The sequence below is a fragment of the Mastacembelus armatus genome, chromosome 18 (genome assembly GCF_900324485.2).
Source record: "Mastacembelus armatus chromosome 18, fMasArm1.2, whole genome shotgun sequence".
In the NCBI taxonomy this organism is placed as follows: Eukaryota; Metazoa; Chordata; class Actinopteri; order Synbranchiformes; family Mastacembelidae; genus Mastacembelus; species Mastacembelus armatus.
In genome coordinates this window covers 12076232-12103947 of record NC_046650.1, presented here as the reverse complement: position 1 = coordinate 12103947, position 27716 = coordinate 12076232, and the positions used below count along the sequence as shown (strand labels likewise).

The 27716-nt window shown below is 40.5% G+C and overlaps 1 protein-coding gene across 2 annotated transcripts in view; it reads left to right on the top strand.

Moving 5' to 3' along the window:
* The window catches only part of arap2 (ArfGAP with RhoGAP domain, ankyrin repeat and PH domain 2), a 94969-nt gene that overhangs the window by 41485 nt on the left and 25768 nt on the right, over positions 1-27716 (top strand). For both annotated transcript variants that reach the window (XM_026327284.1, XM_026327276.1), the window contains 6 exons: positions 2395-2480; positions 2629-2811; positions 7576-7750; positions 16197-16322; positions 23493-23640; positions 27290-27392. In XM_026327284.1, the coding sequence (XP_026183069.1) occupies positions 2395-2480; positions 2629-2811; positions 7576-7750; positions 16197-16322; positions 23493-23640; positions 27290-27392 (821 nt within the window). The remainder of the gene's footprint in view (positions 1-2394; positions 2481-2628; positions 2812-7575; positions 7751-16196; positions 16323-23492; positions 23641-27289; positions 27393-27716) is intronic.

The window sequence follows — 27716 nt, the reverse complement described above, 5'->3', positions numbered from 1 at the left end:
CTGTGCTCTCCTTAAATTAGGCAGTGGTGTATTTGGAATACCAATGACTGCTCATGCTTTTAATTAGCACTTTCATGTCATGGACAATAAAGAGAAATGCTGAACAAGGGGATAAGGAAAGAAATAATGAGAAGGCTAATGGTAAAAATGATCCCAGATTTCCTCTTTCTGTGCCAAGACAGAATGAATTTTAATAGTCTGCAGCTTCACTCTGATATGGACCTGTTTCATATTGTAATATTTAGCCTTGGGTTGGGCAGACTGAGGAGAAGCAGGGCTGTTAGTCTGCATTATTTTCAGTTTTATTAAAAATAAATAATCTGTCTTTTTATTATACTGTAGACTTTATCTGTAGCACAGGTGCAATATGATGCGTTTTTTCTTTGAGACACAGCATCCTACTCAGCTGTGCATACTTTATTTGCTGACACTACAGTGTCTTCTTTCAGCAGCAAGCATTTCTGGCCTGAAGAGATCAGTTAAAATTATTTTTAATAATTTTTTGATAGCTTGTCGCTACGAGTGAACATGTAGTCACTTGATCCATCGTTAATATAAAAATATCGATTAGTGGAGCTTTACATACCTTTACATTTTCTGGTCAGACCCACATCCCTGAGTCATTTTTCTCCCCTAATAACTGAAGTTGTCCCTCTTTCTAGACTCTTGTTTTTGCCCTTTCTCCCCCTGTCTTACACAACCACAAGAGGAAATGTCATTACTCCAAAGACTGGGAGGCCCTTCTCCACGAATGTAATTGCAATAAACTCCTTTAAACCAGAATGCAACTGCTAGAAACAGTTGCCATGGTGACACAAAAATGCAGCGCTCAATGCTTTCCTGTTTCCTTCTGGGTGGTCATAGAGTGAGGGGAAAATGCCACACAGGTGTGGAGGGTTGGGAAAGTGCTGTGTCTACCTGTCGATGGAGTCACCAGGAAAGTTTTTAATTGGAGGTGAAATCCTCGGCAGGTTGGGCAGTTATTTCGTGAAAGCGGCTGTGATGGGATTGCCCTTTTCTGTGCTGTCGTTATTCCACAGGAAAGATGAAGACATTTACTAGAGGCTATTTATATGGGACGATCTCACCATGAACCCATGCACGTGCACATGTGCGTTTCTTCTGATTCATTACTTTTACACAGGTGAAAATGGTCCTGCGTGGCTCAGTGGTTGGAACTGTAGCAGGTCCCCGGAGTCAAATATTTTATGTGTTTTCAGGCAAAAGTGACAGAATCTCAACTTCGGCCTGTATTTGTCAGGCTGGACTCGTCGGCTCAAAGGCAGAGACTTTTTTTTTGTGCGTGTACCGTTTGGACTGGGAGGAGAAATCAGATTTCTGGGTCTAGAAATGTTGTGGCAGGAGAACTGTAATTGTCACTGTCCTTAATTCACCATCTGATCACCAGCCTGACCACAGTGAGGGCACGGCTTGGCAGACCAGACTCAAAATCGAATCAGGAAGGATTTAGTCCTGTCAAGTTCAGATGTTTGTGAAGAGCTAACAGATTTTTAATGGAAAAAAAATGAGGAAGTGAATTATACTGTGCAAAGGTCCATGCTTTAACCCCAATTATCTGTGAGGTTTAACACACAAAGAAAATTCTCTTTAGAAATTACGACCCCCATTTCAAGGTTTGTTCAGCTACAGACATGGTAAAACACCAGCATTCCTGAAGTAACAAGATGAAATAATGATTGTTAGTTGTTCAGAATTATTTCCAAGTGAATTAGTTTTCTTAATACCTTAGGTGATAAATAATTCAAATGTGCTTTCTAGATCTGTGTCAAGACAGGCTTTCACAGCTCCTGACCCTGCATTTTCATTCACAGCTGGTCTACTTGAGCATAGACGACAGTAATGAGATCATGCCAAATCTAAATCTAAAATTATCCGCCGTTACACACAGGACTCTAATTCACATTCACATATACAACGTGTTTCTGCCTAATGTATTATGTATGTATGCTCTGTCTCTGGCCATAAGCAACCCCAGAAGCCTCTCGTTCACCCAAATAAACAGGCCGACCAGCAAACACAATGAATTACTCATGATTCATTAGCAATTAATGGCCCTCGCTCTTTGCTTTCATTTCCAATTAGGAGTGCTGAGGAGACTAAACATGTCTGTTGTGAGTGAGAGAATGAGCTTGAAGTCATGCTCTGTTTCTCTATCTTGTAACTGCTTGTTTATTGTTTATTCCATCATTGACTTTTGGTGTGTGTTAGCGCACATATATGTATGTCCTTGTTGTTTTCATGCAGATGTTTCCAGAACTGAAAACGTAGCCATTCTTCAATAAATCTGTTTGAGAGAGGTTACGTAAACCCTCGAGTGTATGGACCTGTGTGTGTGTGTGCACTCATGTCCATGTCTGTCTTTCTGTGTGCCAGGACAGCACCGCTTCCTTGGCCCAAGTATTTCCAAAGTGCGGAGCCTGAAGTTGGACAGCAGCATATGGAGTAATGAACTAGTGGAGGTGTGTATTACACACTGTGCAACTCAATTAAATTGATATTTAACAATATCAAATTTGTATTGCTTACTTGTAGTTTTAAATATTTTACTAGATATCCAAATATTTCTCACATGTACCTATCCCCTGTGCATGTTCTCCAACCCCTCAGCTCTTCTTGGAGGTGGGGAACAAGAATGCTAACAGTTTCTGGGCTGCTAATGTTCCCTTGGAGGAGGATCTCCACAGCGGGGCTTCTGCAGAGCAGCGCGCCAATTTGATCCGCAGGAAGTACAGAGAGAGGAGGTACCGGAGGGTTCTGGAGGGCTTTCTTAACCTGGAGCAGCTTAACCAGGTACAGAGTTCCTGAAGACACTGAAGCAGAATTAAATAAATACAGAAAAATGACTAAAAGTTATGTTTTGAGGTTTTTCATTGTTCAGATGAGGTGGAAGGACAATACGTCCATCAGTTGCTGATGTTGCTGGCTGCTAACTCAAACAGCAGCAAACTGACAGTATATCAATATGCCAGTCACTTGCTGCAACATTGTTCCTCTCCATATCTTAAGCTTTAAACCTCAGCTGTACTATCATTTATACAATGAAGTCTGGAGATGATTTTTGAGTTGTTTGTCATACTGGTGGCATAGCCCAACAAGTAAAGCATAAAGAAAAATCTCCTGTTTTTCTCAGACCTTGAAAATGCTTCTCTGGCTCTGACTCCCCAGCTAATCGCCTCTTCCAATGAGCAGAGTGCAGTAGAGGTTCACCAAATGTGCCTTTTTAAGCAGGCACCTACAATCACCTCAACTGTACTTAAGGAAACAGGATACATGGCACAATGCATCAGATAAATGCCTCAATCATGGAAAAGGTGATATTTTTATGAACATTTGACCATCAGCAAAATTGCATTGTAAGTTAAAATTGTTAACGTAAGTATAAGCAGGTGGGTTATAAGGCCTTCTCTACCAGTATGAGGTTTAAATCTATTTCTACAGGAAAAAGTATCTGGGGTTTTTTTATTTTTTTCTTCTTTTCTTTTTTTTTTTTTTTTTGCTACCTCTAAAAAAAAAAAAAGAGGGTCTTAAAAGGAAGAAGCACTGAGCCTCTACAGTTTCCACCTGCGTCAGCGTTTACGCAGATCAGCCCCCTTGTATTGTTTTCCTGAGCAGAGAGAGAGGGATGGGGATGTAGAGAGTCAGGGAATGAAGGGGAAAAGTAAAGAAGAGCTACACTAGCAAGCTAAGTGGAAAAGTGGATTAGGTTCCACAACAGAAACGCTTGGGTTGGTTTTATTGCGATTTTGCTGGCTTTCGCAGTTGTGTGTGTGTGTGTGTGCGCATATATATATATATATGTGTGTGTGTGTGTACATGCGCATGTATGCTGCGGTGAGAACCTACTGTTGTAGGGATAGACATTTGCAGTGGGGTGTAGGAGAGAAATGTGACAGACACAGGCAGTGTAGCTGCCTAAAAGAGCTTGGCCAGTGGAGAGGTGTGTGTGTCTGTGTGTGTGTCTGTGTGTGTGGATGTTAGAGAGAGAGCGAGAGGAAAACAGGAAGAGAATAAGGCGAAAGTGGGTGTTTGTGTTTACTTTCTCTCTGTCTAGTCTGGTTTTATATATAGACTCAACAGATTTGATCAGGATCAGTATGTCATAGAACCAGTATAGACTATGACTCAACATATGTGTTTCTTTGTGCTAAGGTAATAAACCCTCTTCAAAACATTTCAATTATAAAATAACATAAACAAGGACTCTGAGCTTAATCTCTCGAATCAGTTCACATGTACTTCATTTAAAACAGGAAAGAAAATGAACAGAAGTTTTCTCAAACCTTCCTTGGGGGGGTCATTGACATTCATACAATTTTAAAAGCATGTGATGGCGTTTTAACAGGTTTAATGGACCCAGGGGTCATGAAACTCAGTGAACACATACAGTAAATCACTGTGTTCAGAGTCAATTCAAGTAATGAAATAAAAATTAAAAGGCACTGAGGCAGTTTATACCTGTGTCAATATCTCGACTGTGAGTGCTTATTCTGCGATGTTTCGTAAGGTTTCGTCATTCGTGCCCTCTCTCTGTCCTGCTCTCCCTGTTTCTCAGTCCCATGTTCCCCATTATATGCTCATATCCCAGTGACCTCTACAGAGTCTCCGCAGGCCACATGACCTAGAGGGGGGGGGGTGTCAAAGGACCTTCTTATATCATTACACACACGCATAAAGCCTCTAGTGGCTGCAGTAATTGCTATGACACAGAAGGTCATTTCCAGAGACGATGTAGAATAAGGCCAGGTTGCATGGGAGTGTTTCTGCTGTAATCTGACCCTTGTGTTGTGTGTGAGAGAAAAAGACAAAGAATACAAGTGAACAAATTAATTATATCTATTAAATTAATTACATCTATTATAAATAAATAGATGTAAATTTCTTTTTTGTAATCTTTTATATGTTGATTTTTTTTTTTTTTTAAATTACGTACAGAGAGAAATAAGCGAATCTGTGTCATAAACAGACGCAAATGTAAACATCTTTATTTCAGCGCCTGTCCTTTGTGTGGGTGGGCAGGGTGTATTGACAGGTACTTTGTTTGTGTGTGAACTTTGCCTGTATGTATATGCACAGCCTCACCGTGCCTCACTTTCAGATGGGTCTTGCTTGTTTGTGGCAGATCGATGGAGCTTACTGACTTGGTCCAAGTCCGATGAAAGGAGAGGTTGCTCGTTGAAATTCCGCTATTTGCCACTCGACTTCTCTGTTGATCCACTTTGTTGCAGGTCATCGTGCACAATGTCACATCAATTGACTTGACTGATAGGAAGAGACAGACAGAGAGAGAAAATATTTTCCTCAGCCAGTCTATATTCTTCAGCCTATTTTATCTTCCTTCTGTTAGCTGACTCACCGTCTGAAATGGGTGAATGCTTTTAACGTGGTTGCACGAGTACTTACAGTATACAACAACACTCAGCACACCCCTGGCTGACTGAAGTGTAGGGTGTTTATGTATAATTAAGAACAGAGTGGTTAGGTAGACTACACTGAGAATACAAGCCCCAAAGAGCAAAGTCAATGCAACAAAAATAAGTATGTCTGTGATTTCTATTTGAGGCAAATGCAGGAACACGAGCTTAAAAGAACATGTGAACACCACAGTTTTCTCAGGTTTGTGTCTGGCATGTGGAAGGTGGCGTTTCACTGACTGATCAGACATTATGAACGCTATCACAGTTCAATGCTGAGGGTGGCAGACTCCCGCTCTCAAATAGCTTGTCAGGAGAGGAAGTTTCCAAAGTGACATCAATCCCAAACACGCTGCAAAAACCAAGTCAAGTTTGTACTCTGACTTAAATCCAAAACCCCTTCTAACAAAGAGCTGCTTAATCATGTGTGAAAAATGGCAGATCATCTCTCCACAGATTCGTACAATATTGGTATCATTCATGCCAGGAGGACCAGTCTGGGATGAAATATAAAGGCAGAAATGCACCATATAAAATATAAAGTGGAATCTCACTAAAGAAGATCATACTGAGAGGGCTTCTCATTACCATGTGGTGATACTGACCAGGGGTTTTGTTGTATACGATATATAATTAAGATTTTCAACTCGTATTAAAGGAGAATTTCATGTGAAGCAAACTTTTGCTTCACATGCCCTGGAGACCCAGAGTCTGCATTCAGTGCTGAGTACTAAAGCCAGTGCTGAGCTGCCTTAAAGCACTGACCGCTGGATGATGGCACTAAAGAAAATTCAGTCTTGAGTTCTATAGAGGGAGTTACAGCAGGGATACAAGACAGATAGAGGAGAAGAAAACAAAATCAGAAATTTCCACAGGATGTTTGTGTTATTTTAGTGATATTTTGCTTGATGGTAATGTTTGACAGTGTTTGATTGATTGACAGGTGTCTCACATTATCACAGCCCAATGTGGTGGTTGCTCTTGTTCAGCTCAGTTTATACAGACTCCCTCCTGTTTGACTCAGTTTAGATTTTTGTCATGTTTTGGGCCTTTGTCCTCACTAGTTTGATCTTCAGGTCTAATGGAAGATTGTTTTAAGTTGTATTTTGAAAAGTGTAAGATTGAAGCTTCACTTATTTTTGGGGACTTAAAGTTGCATTTTGCTGCACTGAATCATGTATGTTGTAGTTTTGCATTTGTTTAAAATGGGATTTGTTTTTAACTGGTCCTTTTAATTCTGTGCAGTACAGGCTTAGTCTCACCTTTCAGTGTGTTGGCTGAGTTAATTGGCGTGATATTTTGTATTTGATGTTATTTTTAGTTTCATTTTGTGTGTGTGTGCCTTTCATACTTGACATGTTTTCATAAAGGATGTTATATGCAGTATACACTATATACTGCATGTATTTCACTTCACATCAGTATTTTTCTCTGCTGTTATTGTGTTCACTTCATTGTTTTTCATGCCTTTATTCCCACATTCCATCTTTGAAATTGTTAGTTTCATTATATTTAATATGGCCCATTTGTCCTGTTCTTATTTGCTATATTCCTTTTTTCATGGGGATTAGAGACTTAATGATTCCCACAGGGAGTATTAAGGTTTGATCTTATTTTAACTTCTCTTTTGAGATCAGAGAGCGGAACTCAATTCAAAACTTTATATGGTTTTCTGATGCCGCTTTATAGGTTCTTTGTCCTCTATCAACCTGGCGTGCACACACGGTGCAACGTCAGGCTGTTCCTCCTACACAGGAAAGTGATAACATACTCACATTTCCAAGGCTTTTCATTGGTTCATTTTCTGGGATGTGAATTTTTTTTTTAAGTATGAATCCAGTTTAAGAAAGCTACTTAGAAATGCAATGAGCTGCGACTGCACTTATTCAGTCTTTTATTAGGCTTTGCGTTGTGTGACAGGTGGACTTGCATAAAAAAGATTTGTGACCACTAAAAAATCCGCCTCAGGAATGTGATTTACAAACACATCAAAATGACAAATACAGTATTGTCCTTCACATAGGTTACTGAAGAATTCTATAAATGGTGCTGAGATCTCAGTGGACCTGTAATAGACCATGCACAGGTTAGAGCACAGAGAAACTTTTCATGTGTGCTTTCATCCTGTTGTATCCCTGCATAGGCGCTGTGTGCAGCTGTTGTCTCACCAGATGTGCTGCAGACTATGGCGCTGGTGTTCAGTGGAGCAGATGTAATGTGTGCCACCGGGGATCCAACCTACTCCACCCCGTACCTCCTGGCCCAACGCGCCGGGCAGAAGCTACAGATGGAGTTCCTGCACCAGAACAAACTAACTGGTAAGCAGCTTTTGATTCCACCTTTAGGTAGATTTCATGGCTCGGTCAAATGTTCCATTATAACACAGCATATCTGCAGTTTTAAATTATCACACAAAATCTGCACTGATTTGTTAAACAATGTGTTGGTGTTTTCAAACAGACTTTGTCCAGAATCATTTCTAGAAAAAAAAAAGTGAAGATTCAGGCTAAAAGTTAGCATCCACACCAGCTGAACACCACAAGCAGCTTTAATATTATAGTAAAGAACCGTAAGTTAATATGTAAGTGGACTAGCAACGCAGAGGTTTTATTTTCAAAGATGATGGTATGTTTTTTTTTTCACAAGCACCGTTTGTACTTTTTCATTCAACAACAAAAGGAAAATTAATTCCAGTTAGAGTACAGGAGGCTTTTTGTGGTCGTTGTTCAATCCAACTGAGGTTTTGTACAGTACCACACAAAGCTGCTATGAAGCAGAATAACTCATATATGTTCCTGGTCCAGTGAAGGTACACACCTCCAAACATTAAAAAACAAACAAGAAAAGAAGTACACTCTCAGAAATCTGTAAGAAAAGGCCTTTAAACTATGCGTGTGAGTTGGCACCACATTATTTCAACCCATCGTCTTTATACTTTAACAAGCCCATCATGTTTAAAGCTCACACTCACTGCTGTGTCGGCACGTTTATAAAAGCACAGTGGGAGGTTTTTTTTTTTTTTCCCACTACCTTGAGTGGGAGATGAAGGCAGAAAATACCACCAATATGAAGCTACTGACTTTCACTTAAAGAATTCATCTTTCTCTTTTTTCTTTATTTCTCTTCTACTTTTCCCACAACTTTACTTTGTATTACCCAACTTATGCTCCTGCCATGAACAGAGTAGCACAGATGTGCAGTGTCATGCGGCTTCGTTGTGACACGTGTCTTTAGTGTGTGTGGTTGTGCACGGGGCAGACGACAGGAGTCTGTTAGATTAAAAGAATGTGAGAGGCCATTGGCTGGGCCTGGACTAGAGACCTTTCTCAGGGGTTCTATTTTACATAATGCATGCTCTGCATCTGTGGACACGCACTGGCACTGAGCCTGTTAGAGACTCCTAATTGCTAGCATGGGTCACCTGGTCGCCATGGTGACGGCCATTACGTGGAGGTAGACAGACAGACGGACGGATGGTATTGCCCATCTGAAATGTGTGGCATACAGGCGGTCTCTATATGCTCATTATGTGTCTGGAAATTGTTGGGCTTTGTCCTTAACAAACAATAAATAAGGAGCTAACTAGCTTCTTCCTGTGGAGGAGGATGTTCAGCTGAACTGACTAACTACTGCAGGTCAGGGTGGTTACCCACAAGCTAAATGCTATTCTGGCAGATTTGCAGTGTTCTATGTCTGCAATGGAGATCTTGCCTCAGGGACAAGAGCCAGTGCAGTAAGTTGGGACTGTATAGCAGAATGACCACAAGGAAGCTGCTCCTAAATTGTGCTTTCTTTACAGTGGTCTTTATATGTGTTTATATGCAACCACAGTCTTTTCTTCAGATCCTGAAATACCAGCCTAGTATCCCTGGGAACTACCATTATATTTTAGAGTTTAGCTCTTCTTTTCCACACAAATGTTCTCTGCCAGTACAGAAAGTACAGTACAGTGTGCACTTTTAGTTAGTATGCCAGAAAGTAAGTGTGGAAGTTGTGGCAGTAATGTGGCTTCCTGCAGGAGGCTGAAGTCCGCATCTCATCACTGTGTAGGAGGTAATGTTAGCTTTTTATTTTTATACCATTAACACAGTACTAATACTGATACCAATAATACAAATACTACTACTGCTACTACTACTAATAATAATAATTATTATTATTTTGTGGAGCAGATAATTAATTGAAAAAATAATAATAATAATGATGAGTAAATCATGACATTAGTCCTAAAATGTGCCCTACTGACAGTTTTTGTGTGAGTAGCCAGAGCTGGATAGCATGCTACCATCCATCGTTGTTCAAAAACTATTCAGTGTGCCTCACTGGGTGACACGCTGGTTGGTGAAGATCAACATAGGAATTATATTTTTTTTCTTCAGTCAATCCCACATTGAGCTCTGATACTGTTAAATGACGTTTGCTGAAATTTGACTAGCACACCACGAAAAATAACTAGCTTTTACTTCTGTGCACTGTCACAAAGCCCTGAAGTGTATTATGAGGCGTGACTGATCCCAAGAGTATATATAATGTACTGTACATCGTGGTCATTCTTCCAACAGTACTGTAAAGGTGACAGTTTGTACATATTTAGTCATGAATTAGAAAAAGAGCAGGCTGCTCCTCGTGTAACCACACAATGATGAAACAATGATGAAGACATTTGTGGTGCACTGAGAAGATTATGGTTCCACACTAATATACAGTCCAGATTCCCTCTGACATTTTCTCAGCACGTTGTCACATTACACAAATATGCAGAAAGTGGCATCTGCATTGTTTCCTGCATGTGTCCCCCCGAGTTGTGAAAATTCTGATTAAACAAAAACTGAACTTTTTCAGTTCAGTGTTATGTCTTGCAGAGAACTGGAACAATTCAGTACCCTTATGACTCCAGCCCTACTGTTTAGTGTGGTGTTGACAGAGGGAAGATAAAGAGAAGAATAAAAGGAGCCACATAGCAGCAAATATCAAGGACAAAACAGAGTTCAGAGTTGTTTCAGCGTTTTGAAAAGCTCAGCCTTGGGTTACAATTGAAGTTCCAACAGGACAGCACACTTGCAAGCTGAGGACATATATGGGTGTTTCATGTGTTTTGCAGCAGCATGCCATCATCTGCATACCTGTGGTGGCTGTGTGCTTATTTTTTCCCTGCTCGTTTGTTTTATAAACCACACATCCACAACAAGGGTGCACTTCAGGCCTTCATTTAACCACCACATGGTGCTGTAAACCAGACACTACGTTGAATGAAACAACAACGCGCATGGTTCTTTACCAAATTCACTGTCCCCCTGGTGGGGAGCTGGATTAAGCCAGCAATAAACTATCATCCAGACACCCTGAACACCTCGCTCTCTTCACAACAGAAGTCTAAATTGGAGTAGCTCTTAGTGCTCTGCATCTCGGTATGGTGCGAATCGTGTGGTCAGTTTGTAAAAATAATAATCCAAACCCTTCATTCCCCCTGGATATAATGAATCAAAAGAAAGCTGTCAGCCCGCTTCTCCCTGAACCCCTCCACTGTTCCTTCCTTCCACAGCAGCTCATTTGTAGTTCCAGCATTAGGACATTCACTGATGGCGGAGCATTGCCACTTCATTAGCTCCTTCTCCCTGCATATACGTGAGTGCATGCATGTGGGCCACAACGAAGTTCCTTCTCCGCCCATACCTGCTGGTCCCAAAGCACCCTGGGATACACTGCGGGAGCATGCTAATTTACATATCCCCATTCCAGATCCCATTAAAAAAAAAGAAAAAAGCCGAAGGCAGCTCTCAGAGGCAGTGTTTCTTCGCATTTTAGGAACCCCTGAGGGCAGTTTCAATGATGGTTCTATCCCTTATCATCAAATGCTTCCACTGTTGTATATTTCTAGGCTCCTCTATCATTTTTTATGCTCTGTGTATTCCCATATGTTACTCTGAGGAGGCTACTTTGACCACATAGATAAGAATTTATGTCAAAATATGTACATTGTAGAAAGTTTTTCTTCCAAGAGTTGTTTTCATCACTGGGCCCAAACATGTCTGAAAGTTTTTTCAAGTCAGATTAGTCAATTTAGTGCCACGTTATGGCAAATAAAAGGTGATGAAAAATAAAATGAAACTAAACATGGTAAATTTTAAAAACCATGATGGAATGACTAAATGTACACAAATGTACACAAATGTGAAATAGTTTTCAAGATAACCTATTTTGTAATGGTGATGGCTATGACATGACACGATAAATATAAATAAGTGTTAAAACTTCTTCTGAATGCAAATTTAATGTCTTAGTAATGAAGGAAGGAAAGTGGACTTTTGTGTGTTTTGAATTCCTCCAACAATCAGTGTCTCCACAAAACCCCTCCGCTAAATTGAAAGCCTTTCTTGATAAAAGCACTCGTAAAATACATTAACACCATAATGAACATTGGAAAACTCAAAATGTGTCAGTTTCCTGCTGGAAATCTGCTTTAATGGGTAAATTGCCCCGATGGTGTTGGTACTGCTGCTGTAATATGTGGGTCTAATTGGAGGACAAACAAGTAAAGTTACTTAACACACCAAAGAATTCTTGGTTCTTGGGCTTGTCACTCTGTGCACCGGTGCCACTGGTCCCTGTCCGACTGGAAAGACAAGTAGGTAATTGGCTCTTAAATGGTGGAGGTGCACGACATTAGCAACTGTACTTCAAGTGCCACTTTGCCTCCGTTCCAGTTTACTGCCCCACACTTGTTTGAGTCTATCAGTTTATACACATCTACCATTTAACTCTTCTATTTACTGACTATATGTCAGTAAATAGAAGAGAGAGTGTGAGAATTCAGAGTGAGAATTCTAAGAAATGCAGACACATCATTTCTTGTATTATGGATCCAAAATCTAATATATTGATATGCTAATATATTATCAATATTTTTGCAATCTTGGAATCTTACAGCCACGACACACCGATAAAAATAAATTACAAAAATGTTCATGTGAATTTTACGACATGAGTCAATAGTTGCAGGGGCCACTCAAGGCAGTAAACAAAACATTAACATATCACCTTGTTATAAAGTTCTGATAGTGAATGTGGTAGCAAACTGTTGCAGAACGACACATGCAGCACACACGTAGCAACATCAGCATCCACGTGGAGTTGTGTTTGTGTCTATTGTCGTTCTAGCACTGCTTTGGTCCATCAACCCCTGCAGGAAACATCTGCCTTTCAGATGCTAAATGCTCTGCAATGTTTATTAACTAGCTGCTAACTTTGTTTACTGTTGGTTACTAGGCAGGTAGCGTACAATGAGTGTATCAGACATTTAACCTGACAGCAGCTCCCTTCTGCTTCTGAAAAAGATGCTGGAGACAAACAAAAACAATGTGAGTGATGATCCTTTGTGGGTTTGTCTGCACAAGCAACAGCTTTCAAATTAATTTCACCCACTGTTCATATAAAAATGTGATATAGTGCAACTTTAAAATGCTACAATATGTAAAATTGTCTGTACTTTGGTGCCTCACAGTGATATTAACAATACTGACACTGACAGAAAGTGGCACCATTTTTTTCTGAGGCTCTCAAACTTTTGTGCAAGAAAAAAAAAAAACAAAACATCAGCCATCAGAACTAAACCCATAAAAGATCTACAAATAGCTGCTTTAAGATTCCATTGTTGTTTTTGAACAAACAACTTGTTGTGTCTTGCAGCGAGACACTGAATCCCTGTCAGTGTTTTCACTGTAAATCACTGGATAAAAGCATCAACTAATGCTTAAACTGTAAGCAGAGTGATGTAAACATGTAAATTGTGTTTTATGGTGGCTCTTCACTCCACCCAGGAGTCCATTGTACTGTAAAACCAAACGAAACCGCAATGGCTCTTACTGTTGACATCATTCTGCTTCTTCTTAAATGACACACTACGGATTTGGAGGCAAAGAAAGTTTTATTGTTGCCACCCGAGCATCCCTGACGCCTCAAAACTGTGAATCTCCTGGCACATTAAAAATTTATCCACCAGACTTTCTGTGTGGATAATAACAAGACGAACACGCGCACACACACGCACACACATGCACACACACACAGACACAGACACACACACAAACACTAAATCAAAGGCCCCGTTTCATTTTGGGTCTCCATCCCACATTGTTGTTAGCAACATTGCAGTGCTCTGCCAGTTCTTACAGAACTTGTTGGCACTGTGTACGTATTTAACCATTGAACAGGACTGTCCCTAGGGCTTTTCAGGAGGTCAGAAGTGGCTGAGAGGCTGAGAGCCTGAGAAGAGTTTCCGCCTGGTGAAGTGTCTATAGATAGATAGATTAGCTTCATTTTTGAAATCATGTAAAGTGTATTTTTGTACACTTTTTGTACAATTTTGTCTTCTGGCTTTTGCAGACATGCTATCTATACTTGTCTCGCCTATGTTAACCTTTGGCTTTATCATTTACAATATGTGGCTGCACATCTGTGTGCGGACACCTCTGATTACCCCACTGTCCACTGCTTGTCGGGAACCACATTGTGGCTGTTGCCGTGGGCGACCAGATGGCTAATTGAGCACTCTGTCATGTCACCTCCCTTCACTGGGGACTGAGCCAATCAGCACAGGCCAGACATCTCCACTACCACCCCCACAGACATCACAGGTCTCATCTTAACAGAGTCCAGCTTTAGGGGCCCAGGGGGACTGTTTCAAAAGCTCACAGAGAGCGCCTTGTTACGACTGTTACAGCATCAGGCCACTGGCTTATTTACATTCCCTCAACCTGAGTGGTTGGTAAATTGTGTGTGTTAAACTCACTTCTCTGCAGTTTGCTGATTAAATTCTGTGTCAGGTTCCATGTATTTATGATATTGATATTGGCGTACACATTCTGCATGTTAGGTTGAAAGCTAGATTACAGATGTGGCAAACTCACCCAGGCTTTATGTCACCTTGTTCCAGATGGGCTCTGAGTACTTGGCATCACATCAAGAATATATTTCACTCGTTAGAAATTACTGCAGTGCATAAAAATGCTTGTATCATGACAACATGATGTTATTGTTGTTGATTTGATTGCTACATGCTACTAGCTATGCTGCTAATGGTCCATGGATGATGGTGCATTTGTTAGGTGCTTTTTTTTTTTCTTTTGGTTATTTACAGTCTTTGTTTATAATAAATGTGGTGGAGATCCATTTTCATTGAGCTATTTAATCAATATCTCTATTCAGACCCAGGTGTATTTTTTAAAAGAGAAACCTGAAAACAATTTACATATGCAAAATCTCCACAATTCAGAGTAGTCACACTAAGCTGTCATCACACAGAGAGGATTGATGATTTGTGCTGTTTTGTTTTGCTGTTTCTCGTTTGTCAGACATGAGGATTTGTTGCGTTTCTTCCTCACATGTGATAGTCAACTGAATATGTGTGTATTTTGGACAGTTGGTCAGGCACAACACATTTGACAGTTGTGTGAAATGTTACAGTGCACATATTTAGGATGGTTAAATGAACTAATTGTTTTTCTCTATGTAGCATGATATGTGGCCTTGAGATGAGGCATCTGCAGTGTCAGTAAAGGGTGGAAATGTCACTTCAATTAAAAGTGGTTTCAATTAAAGTTATTTTACCTTGCTTGATGAGAGAGCTGGAGGTAGTGAAGATAAAATCTCCAAGATATTGCCGAGGCTCTGGCAGAAAATTGAACTCCAGAATTGAAGCTAATTGAATTTGAGAATGATAAGGTTGAATTTGGGCAGCGCTTAAAGCTGGATGAGTAGAGGAAATGTAGAAGAAAAGGGGAAAAATGAGCAAGTAAGGCTTCTTATTTAAATGGACAAAGATGAGGAGATGACGGAGTGTAAAACTCATTTTTAACAGAGACAGTACATGGGGATATGCGCCTTGAAATACTCTTAGTACACCAAAAGTTTGACTTTACAGGAAAGTGACACAATGTGACAAAGTTGTGATAAAATAAACAGGAATTTGCCTAATCATGTTTATTCTGCTTGTGGAAAAAATAGGTAATGCTTAGCTTCTTCACTGATGCCCACAGGGAAATACTGTCCACATGGAGGTCAGAGTGAATGTTCAAGTACAGAATAGACTCACAAAACCTGTGGGGATTCGATGACCTGCTTAAGGACACTTCAGCAGTGTGGGAGTCTGCCAGTACTTGCCCATTAATCCATGTTTCCTGGTTGAAAAATGAGCTTTTTAGGGATTTAATGTGAATAAAATGAATAAAAAGATAGAATCACACCTGGGATTAGTCCCAACTTAATCTGGAAACCTTCCCACATTCCAAATCCAATCCTGTTTTTTTTTTTTTTTGTGATAATAGTATGGGAGACCAGCAGTGATTGACATATGATGGAAACTAGACAACTTGACAGATAATATCTACATAATATATACTGTTGCTGCAGCAATATAGACTTTCTGCTGTGTCCCACATGGTTCACCGTAGGACTGCACACTAGATATGACAACTTTAATTCCACCGATGATGATGAAATGTTTATTACACTTATTCTACTTACGTGGATCTATTGATCATTTTATCAAATCTGGAGCTCTAAATATACTCTGAGCATTCTGAGTCACTGGTGGTCAAGGATGATAAAAATTATATTTAAAATTAGAAGTCTAATAAAACAGGTGCAAGTGGAGGTGAAATGTCACAGAAGTGCAATTAAAGGACCAGAAAGGTGCACTGCCACTATTACATTCTTTTGGGAAAACCATTTCCTTGCTCATCTTATGTGTTTCTATCCTCCTTGTAGATTTTTCTAGACTCGAGCAATGGTCAGAGAAGGGCACTCTGTCTGACGCCTCCTTCTTCATGGATGGCTTCCTGTATATCTCTACTGGCCCTGCTAAGTCGACACTGGATCGCCGTGGAAGAGATGGTGAGTATAAGTCCCATTTTGCAAATCTCTGGCATGGCCAATCAATCCATCAGTCAATTTGTAAGCAATTTAAACCGTGTGTTTGTCAGAGGTCTACTTCAGTTAGGGGTTGATCGATCAATCAGTGTCAGTCTGTCAGTTGTCAAACTGACAATCGTTTTATCTGTACACCAAACAGTCCAGTCAAAACCATCAATGACTCTGTCTTTCAAAAGCATGCTGTGTCTGTCCTCTGGGACCACTTGTCAGATAGAAATATGTTCTTAGACAGCCCAGCAGTGAATGCTCCTCAGAAACATGGGGTTAAGCTAAGGTCGTGTTAAAAAAAAACAAAACAAAAACTTAAATATTAGAATTTTGGCACAACTCCGATCGAAATCTAAATGTTAAAGATGCTACTTCCAAAACTTCTACATGCACTCTCCTTTGTGTTCCAAGATACTTTAAAACTTTTAATCAGGCACCATTTTACACCCAAACTCCTTAGCTGCTGCTGCACCTCCTGCTCTGCAATGGTCCCACTTCTCCAAACAGCTGGACTGGTACTGGGGCCCATGGGTAATTAGGAGAAGTAGATGGCTTTGGATGCCGCCCCTGGGGAAGGGGGTTCTTGGGAGAATGGAGAGATGGAGCAGAAATGGGGGAAAGAAAGTGTGTGGGTGGGGGTGACAGCTTGCATCTATCTGCCACTTGAATGAGTTGAATCTCCTACATCTTCGGTAAGACATCCATCTCCATTTCCGTCTCCCCACACACACCGTGCTCTTATTGGTGGTTGTACTTGGTGGCTAATGAACAGGGCTGAGGTCTGGGAAATTGCCCCTCAGAGGAGATGGAGGAAAAATTGTTACCAGCATCTATTGAAATTCTCATTAGTTGCACAAATGGAATTCATTTTCATTTTATGTGTTAAAGGGTTATTCCAGTGTATTGCAGGCTGGGGTCTCCTTTCACATTATTTCTGTTTATGATAATTTTGTACAAACCAAAGTAATTGCTGAGATTTGGAAACATCTGGCATTAAGGAAAAACAGGAGCAGTCATTAAATTTAATACCAAATTATCTAAAATTCATTTCATCTGGTGTCACATTCAACCTTAGTATAAACTTAAATTAGTTTGTGTTGTTGCCTTTTGTGTTGTCTTTTTCTTCTTTTGTTACTTCTTTTTCCCCCAAAAGAGCTGACATGTAGATATAATGTTATTACCAATAATACTCAAGTTGTAAAAAACTAGACCTTCTCCATTTAGCTGTGTTTTGGTCTCCACCAGCCTTTACAGTAAATATCTCTCAGCCATACTCAGCAGCTAGTTGCTATTACTGTCTTAACATGAACAGGTCGAGCTTTTTAACAACACGCTTCAGTTTTGGGCTGTAAAACCAAAACAATGAGCTGAGGGGAAATGCAGAGGAGAGGTCATCGTTATGGGCGACGTCTTGTGCATTACATGTAGTATAATAAGTTTATATTACATTTTATGTAAAAATATTAAGAGCACGTTTAAGAATTTGTCTTTTCAGTGCAGTTTCTTGAAGTAATTGCAGCACTGCTGTTCTTACAAAAGCCCACCGGTCTTTCAACCACAAATTGCCCACAATTTGTGGTTTGTTGTTCCTTCTAGAGTACACTCTGTTCCTGTTTCAGATGGACTGATGCCACAGGTGTTCATTTTGTCAACTTCTATTTTAGTCACTGTTGTGCATTTTGTAAAACTACCACACTGTTCCGAACTTGTCTCCCCTCAGTTAAGTGCTTGTAATATTTTGGCTGATAAAGACCTTGTTATTTCATCTATTATGGAGAGCTGTCTTTTGTGCTCTAATGGTGCTTTAGCTGTAGCTGCAGCTGTTGAAAAATTCAGAGAGGTTGGCCTTAAAACTCAGTGCCTTCCTACTTCTTCAATCAGGAGGCAGCACTGTCAGGGCTTTGTGAGCACGTCAGGATGAGGTATTTTTGAACGTGCTCCAGGATGCCTTTCACTCCCAGACTAATGGTTTGATGGTCTATAGATACACCCAAGTGCTTAATAATTCATAGGTTGTGCTCAGGGCCTAATAAAAGCACTCATAGAATCTTAAACTTATTGTTTTTTTTTTTCTTTTTTTTATCTGGAGACTACTCCAATAGGCTTTCCTGCTCCCACTTATGAGCTAAATTCAGAGTCTGACATAAATTAATTTGGCAAGCAGTTCTTGTAATGGGCATGACAGAGGTGGCATGGGGAATCACCGTGCTAGTCCACCATAATGAAATAAAATACTGTGCTGCTTAGCATTTAGCAACACCGTGTTCAGTCTAGATGCTGTTGGGAATATAGATTAGGATTAGAAAAACACATCCTTATTGTTTTATTTGTGCCCAAATCAAGGTTGAACAGGTTTATTCTCCAGTGTGGCTCCACTTTATTTGCTGTTCTGTTGAGCTCCCCTCCACATCCAGTTTGCACAGTTGATTCCAGCATAAATGAGCCCCCCACCCTCCCCTGAAACAGGCAGAGGAGTGACTCATGCTACTCACACATTAAAGCGTGTGTACTTGGCTTGTGCGCCCTTGTGTTTGTATGTGCTCGTGAGAAATCCAGGGAGGAAAAGCGAGACAGTAGGCAGTTACTGTCTGAAATGGTGAGTGGCAGCAGGGAAATGGCACCCCTAATTTCTGATTAGTTTTGTCTTTTCCTCATCAGCGGCATTCTGTTTTTGCCTGCAACAGTAACTCACAACTGCCTGGGAGAGATGGGGGAGGAGGGGTTATTGAGAGAAGCAGAATTATGGTAACAGTTTTATTGAGGACACAAATCTGAGCCCATATGAACAGTTCAATTACTTTTAGCTACAAAGCTGGAGTCAACTTTTTTGATAATAAACCAAATCTTCTTTATGGTTTTACAGAGAATTAGTTGTCAAAGAATGTTAATAGATTGGAATTTCTAAGTAGTCACATTAATGTTATTCTGTGTTATATTTTATGAGAAGTACATAAAGCCTATTTAAGCAATTTGTCTTATTCTAATGCGCTTTGTCTTAATCTAATGCGCTTCTTGGTCTCTGCTCATATTACTGTGCCTCTGCTTGCCGATATGAGTGAGTATCCCTGTTGCTTTGGCCAAAAATCTGTAGCAGACACAGGTTTTTAAAATTTATCTTATGCCATATCTGTCTATTTCTTCCTGTAATGAAGTGGGCTGTAATTCTGGCATAGACAGATCGTTCAGATCCCTTCAGTTTCTTGATTTCCATTTCCAGCCCCCCTGACAAGCTGTCCGACAGATGTCTCCATCAAAGATATTTTAGTCTGATGGTGAGATAGGCAGAAGATTGGCAGAAGGGGGAAGTGGAGTCGTGAGCGAGGGAAGGGGCACGGCCTGGTGTTTCGATGCATACTGAAATGGGTGCCTGTGTGATACTGATTAAAAAAAAAAAGTTTAGTTGGACATTGCATAAATCTGGAGGAGTGCAGTTAAAAATAAAGCCTGAGACATAACCAGAACTTTTCAGTAGGTGTGTTGTTCTTTAACTTGATCCATTGGGTGATAACAATAATTGCCTCCTTGATGACTTGATTAGTCTAATCAACCTGCTCACGTATTTGGAGTATTTAGTGAATTTTACAAATTGCTGAAGTGAAAAGGAAGGTAAGGGAAAAAAAATTTAAAAAGTGAGCGAGATTCCACATTATAGACATAGAGGCCTTTTTGTTTCTTTGGGATGTGCTATGCGGGAAGCACTCTTGGCGTAAAAGCTAATTGGCCCAATTTAGCTGGTGTAGGCATCTACCACAGTTGGCTTCCGTTAGCGTTGTATCTGGAGGCTGGTTGTGGACTCCCGCTGGGCTACAGGGCCATCGCTGTGTGCGGGGAACAGCTGGCAATGGACGCAGCTGCTTAATTGTAAATCAAGCACTATTGTTCTCTCCATTGGGCTGCTGCTCGTGTAGAAGCTCGTGCTATCCCACCCACTAGAGAAATGCTGAACCACAGACAAAGAAGGAAGAAGGATGCTTGTGATTTGGTGATGTGTGGTTTTTGATAAAGCCAGTTTCCTGGTGGAATAACATAAAGGAATCCAGAGGCTTTCACTGCTGTGTTAGGAAGTACCTTCTAACATAGCTGAAGAGTAGTTACATTCAAATGATTCAAACTCACTGCAGCTATTCCACATTCACCCTACAGACATTATGACAACTGTTAAGGATTATACTTTAGGTCATATCTGCACAACTTTCTGCCTGATTTGAGATCATTTTATACTTATAATCTCTTGTGTCTTCTCCTTAATCTACCAAATCCCTCATATTCATTCACAGCTTAAACCCAAAGGAGGTAGCTGGATCTGAAATTACGTTTGATAATCAACTGTAATGTTGCTACACCTTTTGGCCCATATTTACTGTAATCCTCACCTTTTCCATCCTCCTGTTTTCTGGGCATCTTTAAACCTAACATGGGCCTCTTTTACTGCGTGGGTGCTCATGATTATGAGGGTAATTATTTAGAAACCGGTTGGTTGAATATTGAGTCCGCTCACTATTGGACCCAAGGCCCCACACCAATTTGCCTCTTAGATTCACAGTGGGATTTTTAGTGTCGTTGTCCTTGGAATAGAGAGAAAATTAAACATTAACATTTTTTTTTTGTTTTTCCTCCAAAGATTTTGTCAAACATTGTCCGTTCAGGGAGACAGGATTTGGGTGCACTTAACCCTCAATCCAAAAGAGGTCTATTACTATATATATATATAAGGTTTATATCCTCTGGCAGTTTGCATCCCTTGACAAGCAATTCCCAACTTGTGACCCCTTAAAAAAAAAAGTGTCTCCTTTAACCGTTTCTCACTGGTGCTGGTTAAATCCTTGTTTTACCAGTTGCTGACACTGGTTAGTTGGGATCCTTTGCCCCAGACAATACGTTTGTACATTCCAGTGTATGGGTTCATACTAACCCTAGACCCCATAATAACATCTGCAATTACTAGAACCATTATGAAGCAAAATGTCTAGATAATCAGTGACATTAAGAGTTTGAGCAGCTTATGATAGCAATTGACTTCAGTTAGAAAATCGAGCGTGTCTCTGAAGATGATTGTGTGAGAGTTTCAGATGGCACAACTGAAAGGATTCAGTTATTACTCTATTAGAAGAGGGACAGAGGGAACGAAGGCACAATTACAGAAAGATATGGTGAAAACAAGAACTTAACTATCCATCTGTGAAAAAAAAAATGATGGACATGACATTTTCTCCAAAAGCTTAGCAACTGAGGGACACATTTGCAACAGAAGTGAAGTGCATTACGATCTTTACCGTCACCAAGACAACACTATGTCCTGTTAGTTAGATTGGATTGGTAATGGCTTTAAATACCACAGTCAGACTCTCTTCCCCACACACACAGACACGCACACACACACACACTAATACAAACCCGCCACATTCACAGTTATTTTCAGATACAGATGATGATTCTTCGGCTGCTCAAATTATCTTTTTTTTTTCTGAAGGGGGGTCAGAAGAACGGTACTTTTTAAATGCCACAGTTAGCATTTTGCAGTTTTAAAGCTATTTGCAGAGTCGTGTCCACATTGTTTTTTCTTTTTTTTTTTTTTGAGACAGCAAAGAGAAAGAAAAAGTTGTAAAGGACCATACAGAGAGGCAACACAAGGGTGAATACAGCGAAACTGACATTCTTCTTTCCTATGCTTATCACATCTTTTTTCTTTTAACAGCCAGTTGTAGACACTTCCTTTTTTTATTGGAACTATATCTGTTCCTTCAAAAACATCACACACAGTTGGCAGAGGAATGCACAATTAGCATATTCATGAGATGAATACAGTGGAAACTTTGGAGTCGCTAGCGACGGGGGGTGGGGGGGGGGGGGGGCTGTTTGTATGTGTGTGTGTGTGTGTGTGTGTGTGTGTGTTTGTTGTGGAACAAAAAAGCAGATGGCACGGTGACTTTGAAAATCCAAAATTAGGTATGTTTTCATGAACTTCATGCTCATTGGCTATGTAAATCGCACAGTCAGACAGTCATGAAAGACAGAGTTGTGTGTTTTCCATCTTTTCCTCTGAGATCATGTTTGTTGATTGAAATCTGCTCAGTGCGTGGAGACTCTTAACTATTCAAATTCTGTATGTGTGCCCTCATATAGTGGGTTTGATTCTGTCCTCCTCTAATGGACAGAAGGATGTGGTGCGGGTCATCTGATTACAGTTATAAAGCTAAAAGTTTAATGTGGACAAACCAAATGGGCGTGTTGCCAGCAGAAAAATGGTGATTGTGCTTGGTTCATGCCAATTCTCCTTTGTCAAATGAGAAATAAAGGCCACGGTCTTGCAGTTGTTTTTGGACTCTATTTTTCTAATTACAGTACAGATGTTCTTTGCCCAACTTTGTATTTCGGAGGTTGATTCTGGAAACATGTTGGCTTGAAATCCTGCATTTTGCATGGTAGGATCTCTTTACATCTGCCTAGACTGACTTTGAACTTTTCGAGTTAACTGCCCTCTCAAAGAAAAGAAAACCCGGACCAGGCAGTGTAGAAGAGGCCGATGACACTGCCACGTCTCCATACATCCATCTGTTTGTGAAGGCTGAGCGTCTTATCTCCACATTTTTAAACGATTTCTTGGTAGTGCCGTCTTGGCTCGTAGAGAGTCATTAACTGTGTTAAATGGGAGTGGACAAATCAAGCACTAACATTGCAAGCTCTAATTAATAATTTCTTTTTCTGACTGTACAAACAATAGCCAATTTGCTCAGTTTTATCAGTATGCAAATGAAATGGTTCTACAGCAGTAATCCAATAGAGAAACCAAGAATATTAAGGGTTACTAAGTGCATAAGGGAAGTACTGCAGATTGTCTGAACTTCCTATCAGATTAGTGTATGAGATGGCATGTTTTAGTGAAGACTGTTTATCTTTGTTCAAACTCTAAAACTTAACTTGGGGGACAAATTGTTGAAATTAGAAATAACAAACTTCCATTTACAAATGAGAAGTTAAGCTCATGCGCAATAAGGTCTATTTCTGCTCAGTACAGGAACCTTCTGGCAGCTTTTTTCAATTTGGTGATATAGAAATATCCTGATAAATTAAACTGAATGTGTGTTTTACTCGTCTCTGTATGTTTCTCATGTGTGAGTCATTATATCTATGTTTATATTTCAGACATGGCACGTCGCTGGTGTACCTTGGAGGGCGGCTTCCTGAGTTACTATGAGAGCGAGCGAAGCCCGTCGGCCATTGGCAGGGTGAACGTCACTGATGTGGTTATTAGCATGGCGGTCAACAAAACAGAGACAATGACTGGAGCTGGGTATGAACATTCAGAGATAAAGACACTGTGTGCATGCTTGTTCAAAATCACCACGACGTACTGCTTTTATTACAGTATTAAGATTAATGCATCATTTGAAATATTACTCTATTTTACACATAAATCTGACACTATGGCAGAACTTAAAGACACACACACTCACCTCACACACGTCCACTCATATAGTCACAGTTGACCCCCACACACACACACACACACACACCCCTCCACTAAATCATAATTTATACGTAATTGTTCAACCTGCTTTAAGGACTCACATGCCATACACAATCCTTTTAAATGATTAATTACTTTTATTTCGCTAAATTACAATTTGTGATTAATATATTGCAGAGCTTCAACCTGGTTTGCACGTACGCACACACACACACACACACTCACTCACTCACTCACTCACTCACTCACACATGCACACATGCCTAAGCACAGGCTCCTGCGTTGTTTTTCTTCCTTGTCGTGTGTCTAATTAGCATAATCTGAACTTGAGCATTATTCAATTTAACAGAAGCTATCAGGACTTTATGAGTGCTATATTTCCTGTTTACGTTGGCCGAGATGCAGGCGAATGATGCATCTTTGACTGCCCTCCCTCCATTCACTTTACCATGCCACCTCCCCTGTCACTTTCTTCACTTCTTTCCCAGATTATGATTCAGGTAAAAAGTTGCTCTGACACCAAACTTTTCAACAAACACACAGTGAAACAGATGTGTTGATCCTCTCCTCTTCAAACTGTCCACGCTCCTGCTAGATTGTACTGTGGGTTTGTTTCTGTGTGTGTGTGTGTGTGTGTGTGTGCGCGCTTCACTTTCTTAGCGGGGAGTCGGATAATCGCTTATGATTAAAGCATACACCAGCTTTATAATGACAGCAGCAGATGTTATGAAGAAGGAACAATGCTTTTATTTGTAAATGTTATTTATACAGCCATTAGAGACACATCTGGCTGGCTAACACTATGACCTTTCTAATGAGCCGCGCACATACACGTAGCCATGACAGGTTACAATGATAATACTGTGTGTGGCTTTGTTCTATACAAAACAACAGTGACATGTGCCATTTTTTAGCTAAGCGCACACATCCTGGTTACAGGTCAGGGCTTCACCCTATTAATTTTCCATCGTTAACATCTGTAATGGCCCCCGTGTTTCACTAGTATAAACTCTGCCTCACTCCCTCTCATTTATGCAACTTCCAGAGTTCCCAGCATGCCTGCATGCTGAAAGAGTGGGGACGCCTCACCTCTTGACTGTCTGCCGCTCATGAATATTAACATATGCAGATGACACACTCCCACCAGCAGCCTATCGCCATGCTACAGGAGACCGTAGGTGTCGGTTCCATTAAACACAGCATTTGGGTAATTTCACCGTGGCAGAGGACACCGTGAATTATAGCGTGGCCCCGACACATACGTTTGCAAAAGCTGGTTGAATATTACAAACCCTCTCTTAAGGAATTAATGCTGAGGGAGTATGTTGGCTGGTGATAAGTTGGCATGGCTTTTTGACTCCACTGACTGTTTCGACAAGAATATTTTAAGTCAGTTCTGACCTTCAAATTCAACTCAAAACCCTTGGAAACAAACCTTTCTGTTCTTTTCCTGTTCTTTTTGCACCATTTCGCTTCCACTGTCACTTTCTTTTGCAGTGTCTCTGCTACCAACAAAAGTAGCATAGTTTTTAAAAGTGCTAAGCCAGTGAGATGGGTTATACATATGAGGGCTGGGGAATTAAGACTTTCTTTAAGCACACAAAGCCTTAAGAAGAAAATAAAAGGCTGCAGAAGTACATATAGGTAACTCTATGCATGTTTAAACCACAAGTGAATCTTGTGCAGCTGATTCTACCACAAAGAACAGTGCCTGTAAGCTCTGTCATATTTGACTTAACCACAAAAAGTACTTTTATAATTCACCAATGTAAAGTCACAAACACGTATTACTAATTAAGAAAAGTTTTTTTTTAATATATATCTAATTGTTTTCAATAAGTATCGAATCCACTGTGGGGTTGCAAAAGCCTAGCACTGCTTATTTGTCTTTTCTCTCTAATAACCTCAATAACCTGAAATAAATACCAAGCCATAGAATATTGCATTTAAAGATTTTATGAAGTGCTGCACAACAGTAAGAAAACATGCTCATATAAAAACACTTTTGTAGGCTTTTCTTTACTCCTTATAAAAATCCACACAGCCACTGTCTGTTGTGCTTCCAGTACTCCTTCTCTTAGTTGCACTATGGCTTATGGTCTAATACTTATGAGGATTCATATAATAATAATAATAATCAATTTGCATGTAAATGTGACTTTTCCTGCCTTAACCTCTTCATGTAACAGAGGTTTGTTGTGCGCGTATAAGCACATTGAAAGCGAGGGCAGCAGTGTAAAGTTTGATGACAGGCAGGCGTGATGATGGGCATCTGCTCCGTCTTTTCATTCTTCATGCATGTTATTCTTTCAGCTGCTTCTCACTCTGTCTTTCTCTCTCCCTCCCTCTCTCTCCCATCCCCAGCTACTCCCTCCCTTCGGGGCGCTCATAATGCAGCATTCATTTTTTTATCGCTTTGTGTTTTACTCCTGTCCTGTCATTATGATCCCATTTGCCCAGCACATTGCCATACCCTTCCACCACTCCCTCCCTTCCTTGCTCTCCCTCTGGGAGCCACTCTAACAAGCAGGCCGGGCAGCGGGGGCTGTGGGTGGGGGAGGGTCACACAAGGGCACACAAACACCCATGTCTCACCTGTTCCCCTGACATGCGTGAGAAGAGAGCGACTCGGCGCTGCCGTGACCCCCCGTGACACGCCGCCTTAAACACCCGTAGCTGTAGCATTTAGAGCCTCCCTCACTGTAGCATAGCGGTGGTAAAGGAGCTGCTGCTTGGCAGTGTGTTCAAACCATTAAGACAGTGATACTCTGACCTGTGTGCCATCACTGACAGGGAGAGAGAGTCGGAGAGACAGAAAGGGAAGATGGAGGCAGAGACAGGAAGAGGAGAAAGAGCAGCAAAGATTAATAGCTGCCCTTTTGCTTCAGACAGCAAAGGTTTTGCCTGCGTGTCGGTGCCTGTGTGTGGATGAACGAGCGCGGGAGTGCATGCTCTCTGCGATATTTTGAAGAAATGTGTTTGAAGTATATATAAACTTATGTGCACATATAATTTTATCTTCAGATACATCCCCAGGAGAGTAAATGTCACTCACAATTACACATGCATGAGAGTTTTAAGTTTGAAAATCTGAACTATATCATCTTCTATGTTATATATGGTGATCTGTTTCTCTTTTCTGCTGTCTTTTTCACTTCTACATAATTATTTGTGGTACTTTTAATGGGAACAACTTACCACAACCCATGGAGAGACTGGCTTATCGTTCTGGTTTTGAGTGCGGGCTTATGCATTAATTCTGACTGGTTGTCAACTGGTCTAACTTATGGGATTATAAAACCTCCTGGCATTTTCCTGTTATTTTGTACATTTTTACAAGTTCATTTTCAGTCTGGTGAGGTTTAACCTGCGTGTGTGTTTTTGTTCTCAGTGTAAATGCACTTACTGTAGTTGTTTATGAGGCATTTTTTTCCTTCCAAATACCTAATGCCGAGCCGTGTGTCTCTGGCAGGGCTGTGTTTACTGTGGAGCTGTACCTGCAGACAGACCGAGTGCTGATTGTTGGAGCTGAAACACAGGAAACGCAGAATGACTGGATCCAGGCACTAACAAAGGTGACACATTTTGCATACAGCACATACACTCAAAAACACGCTTGTTGTCATTGTTTCCTTTATAAGTTTGTTTTTACTTAGAGTTGCAAAGAAGACGCCCTGTGAATGTGCCGCAGAACTTCTGCACATCCATCTCATACTTTTTCATGCACTTTGCTGCTTTTGCGACGCACACACACAGTTTCACACATTGTTGTCGGTGAACCCTGTGCTGCCTCTGCTTTTTTCACTAAGACAAGTGGTCTTGCTATCTCTTCCCCCACATGCTGACAGGATCTTGTAATAACAACCTACATAAATATGTCCCCTATTCCCTTTTTATCT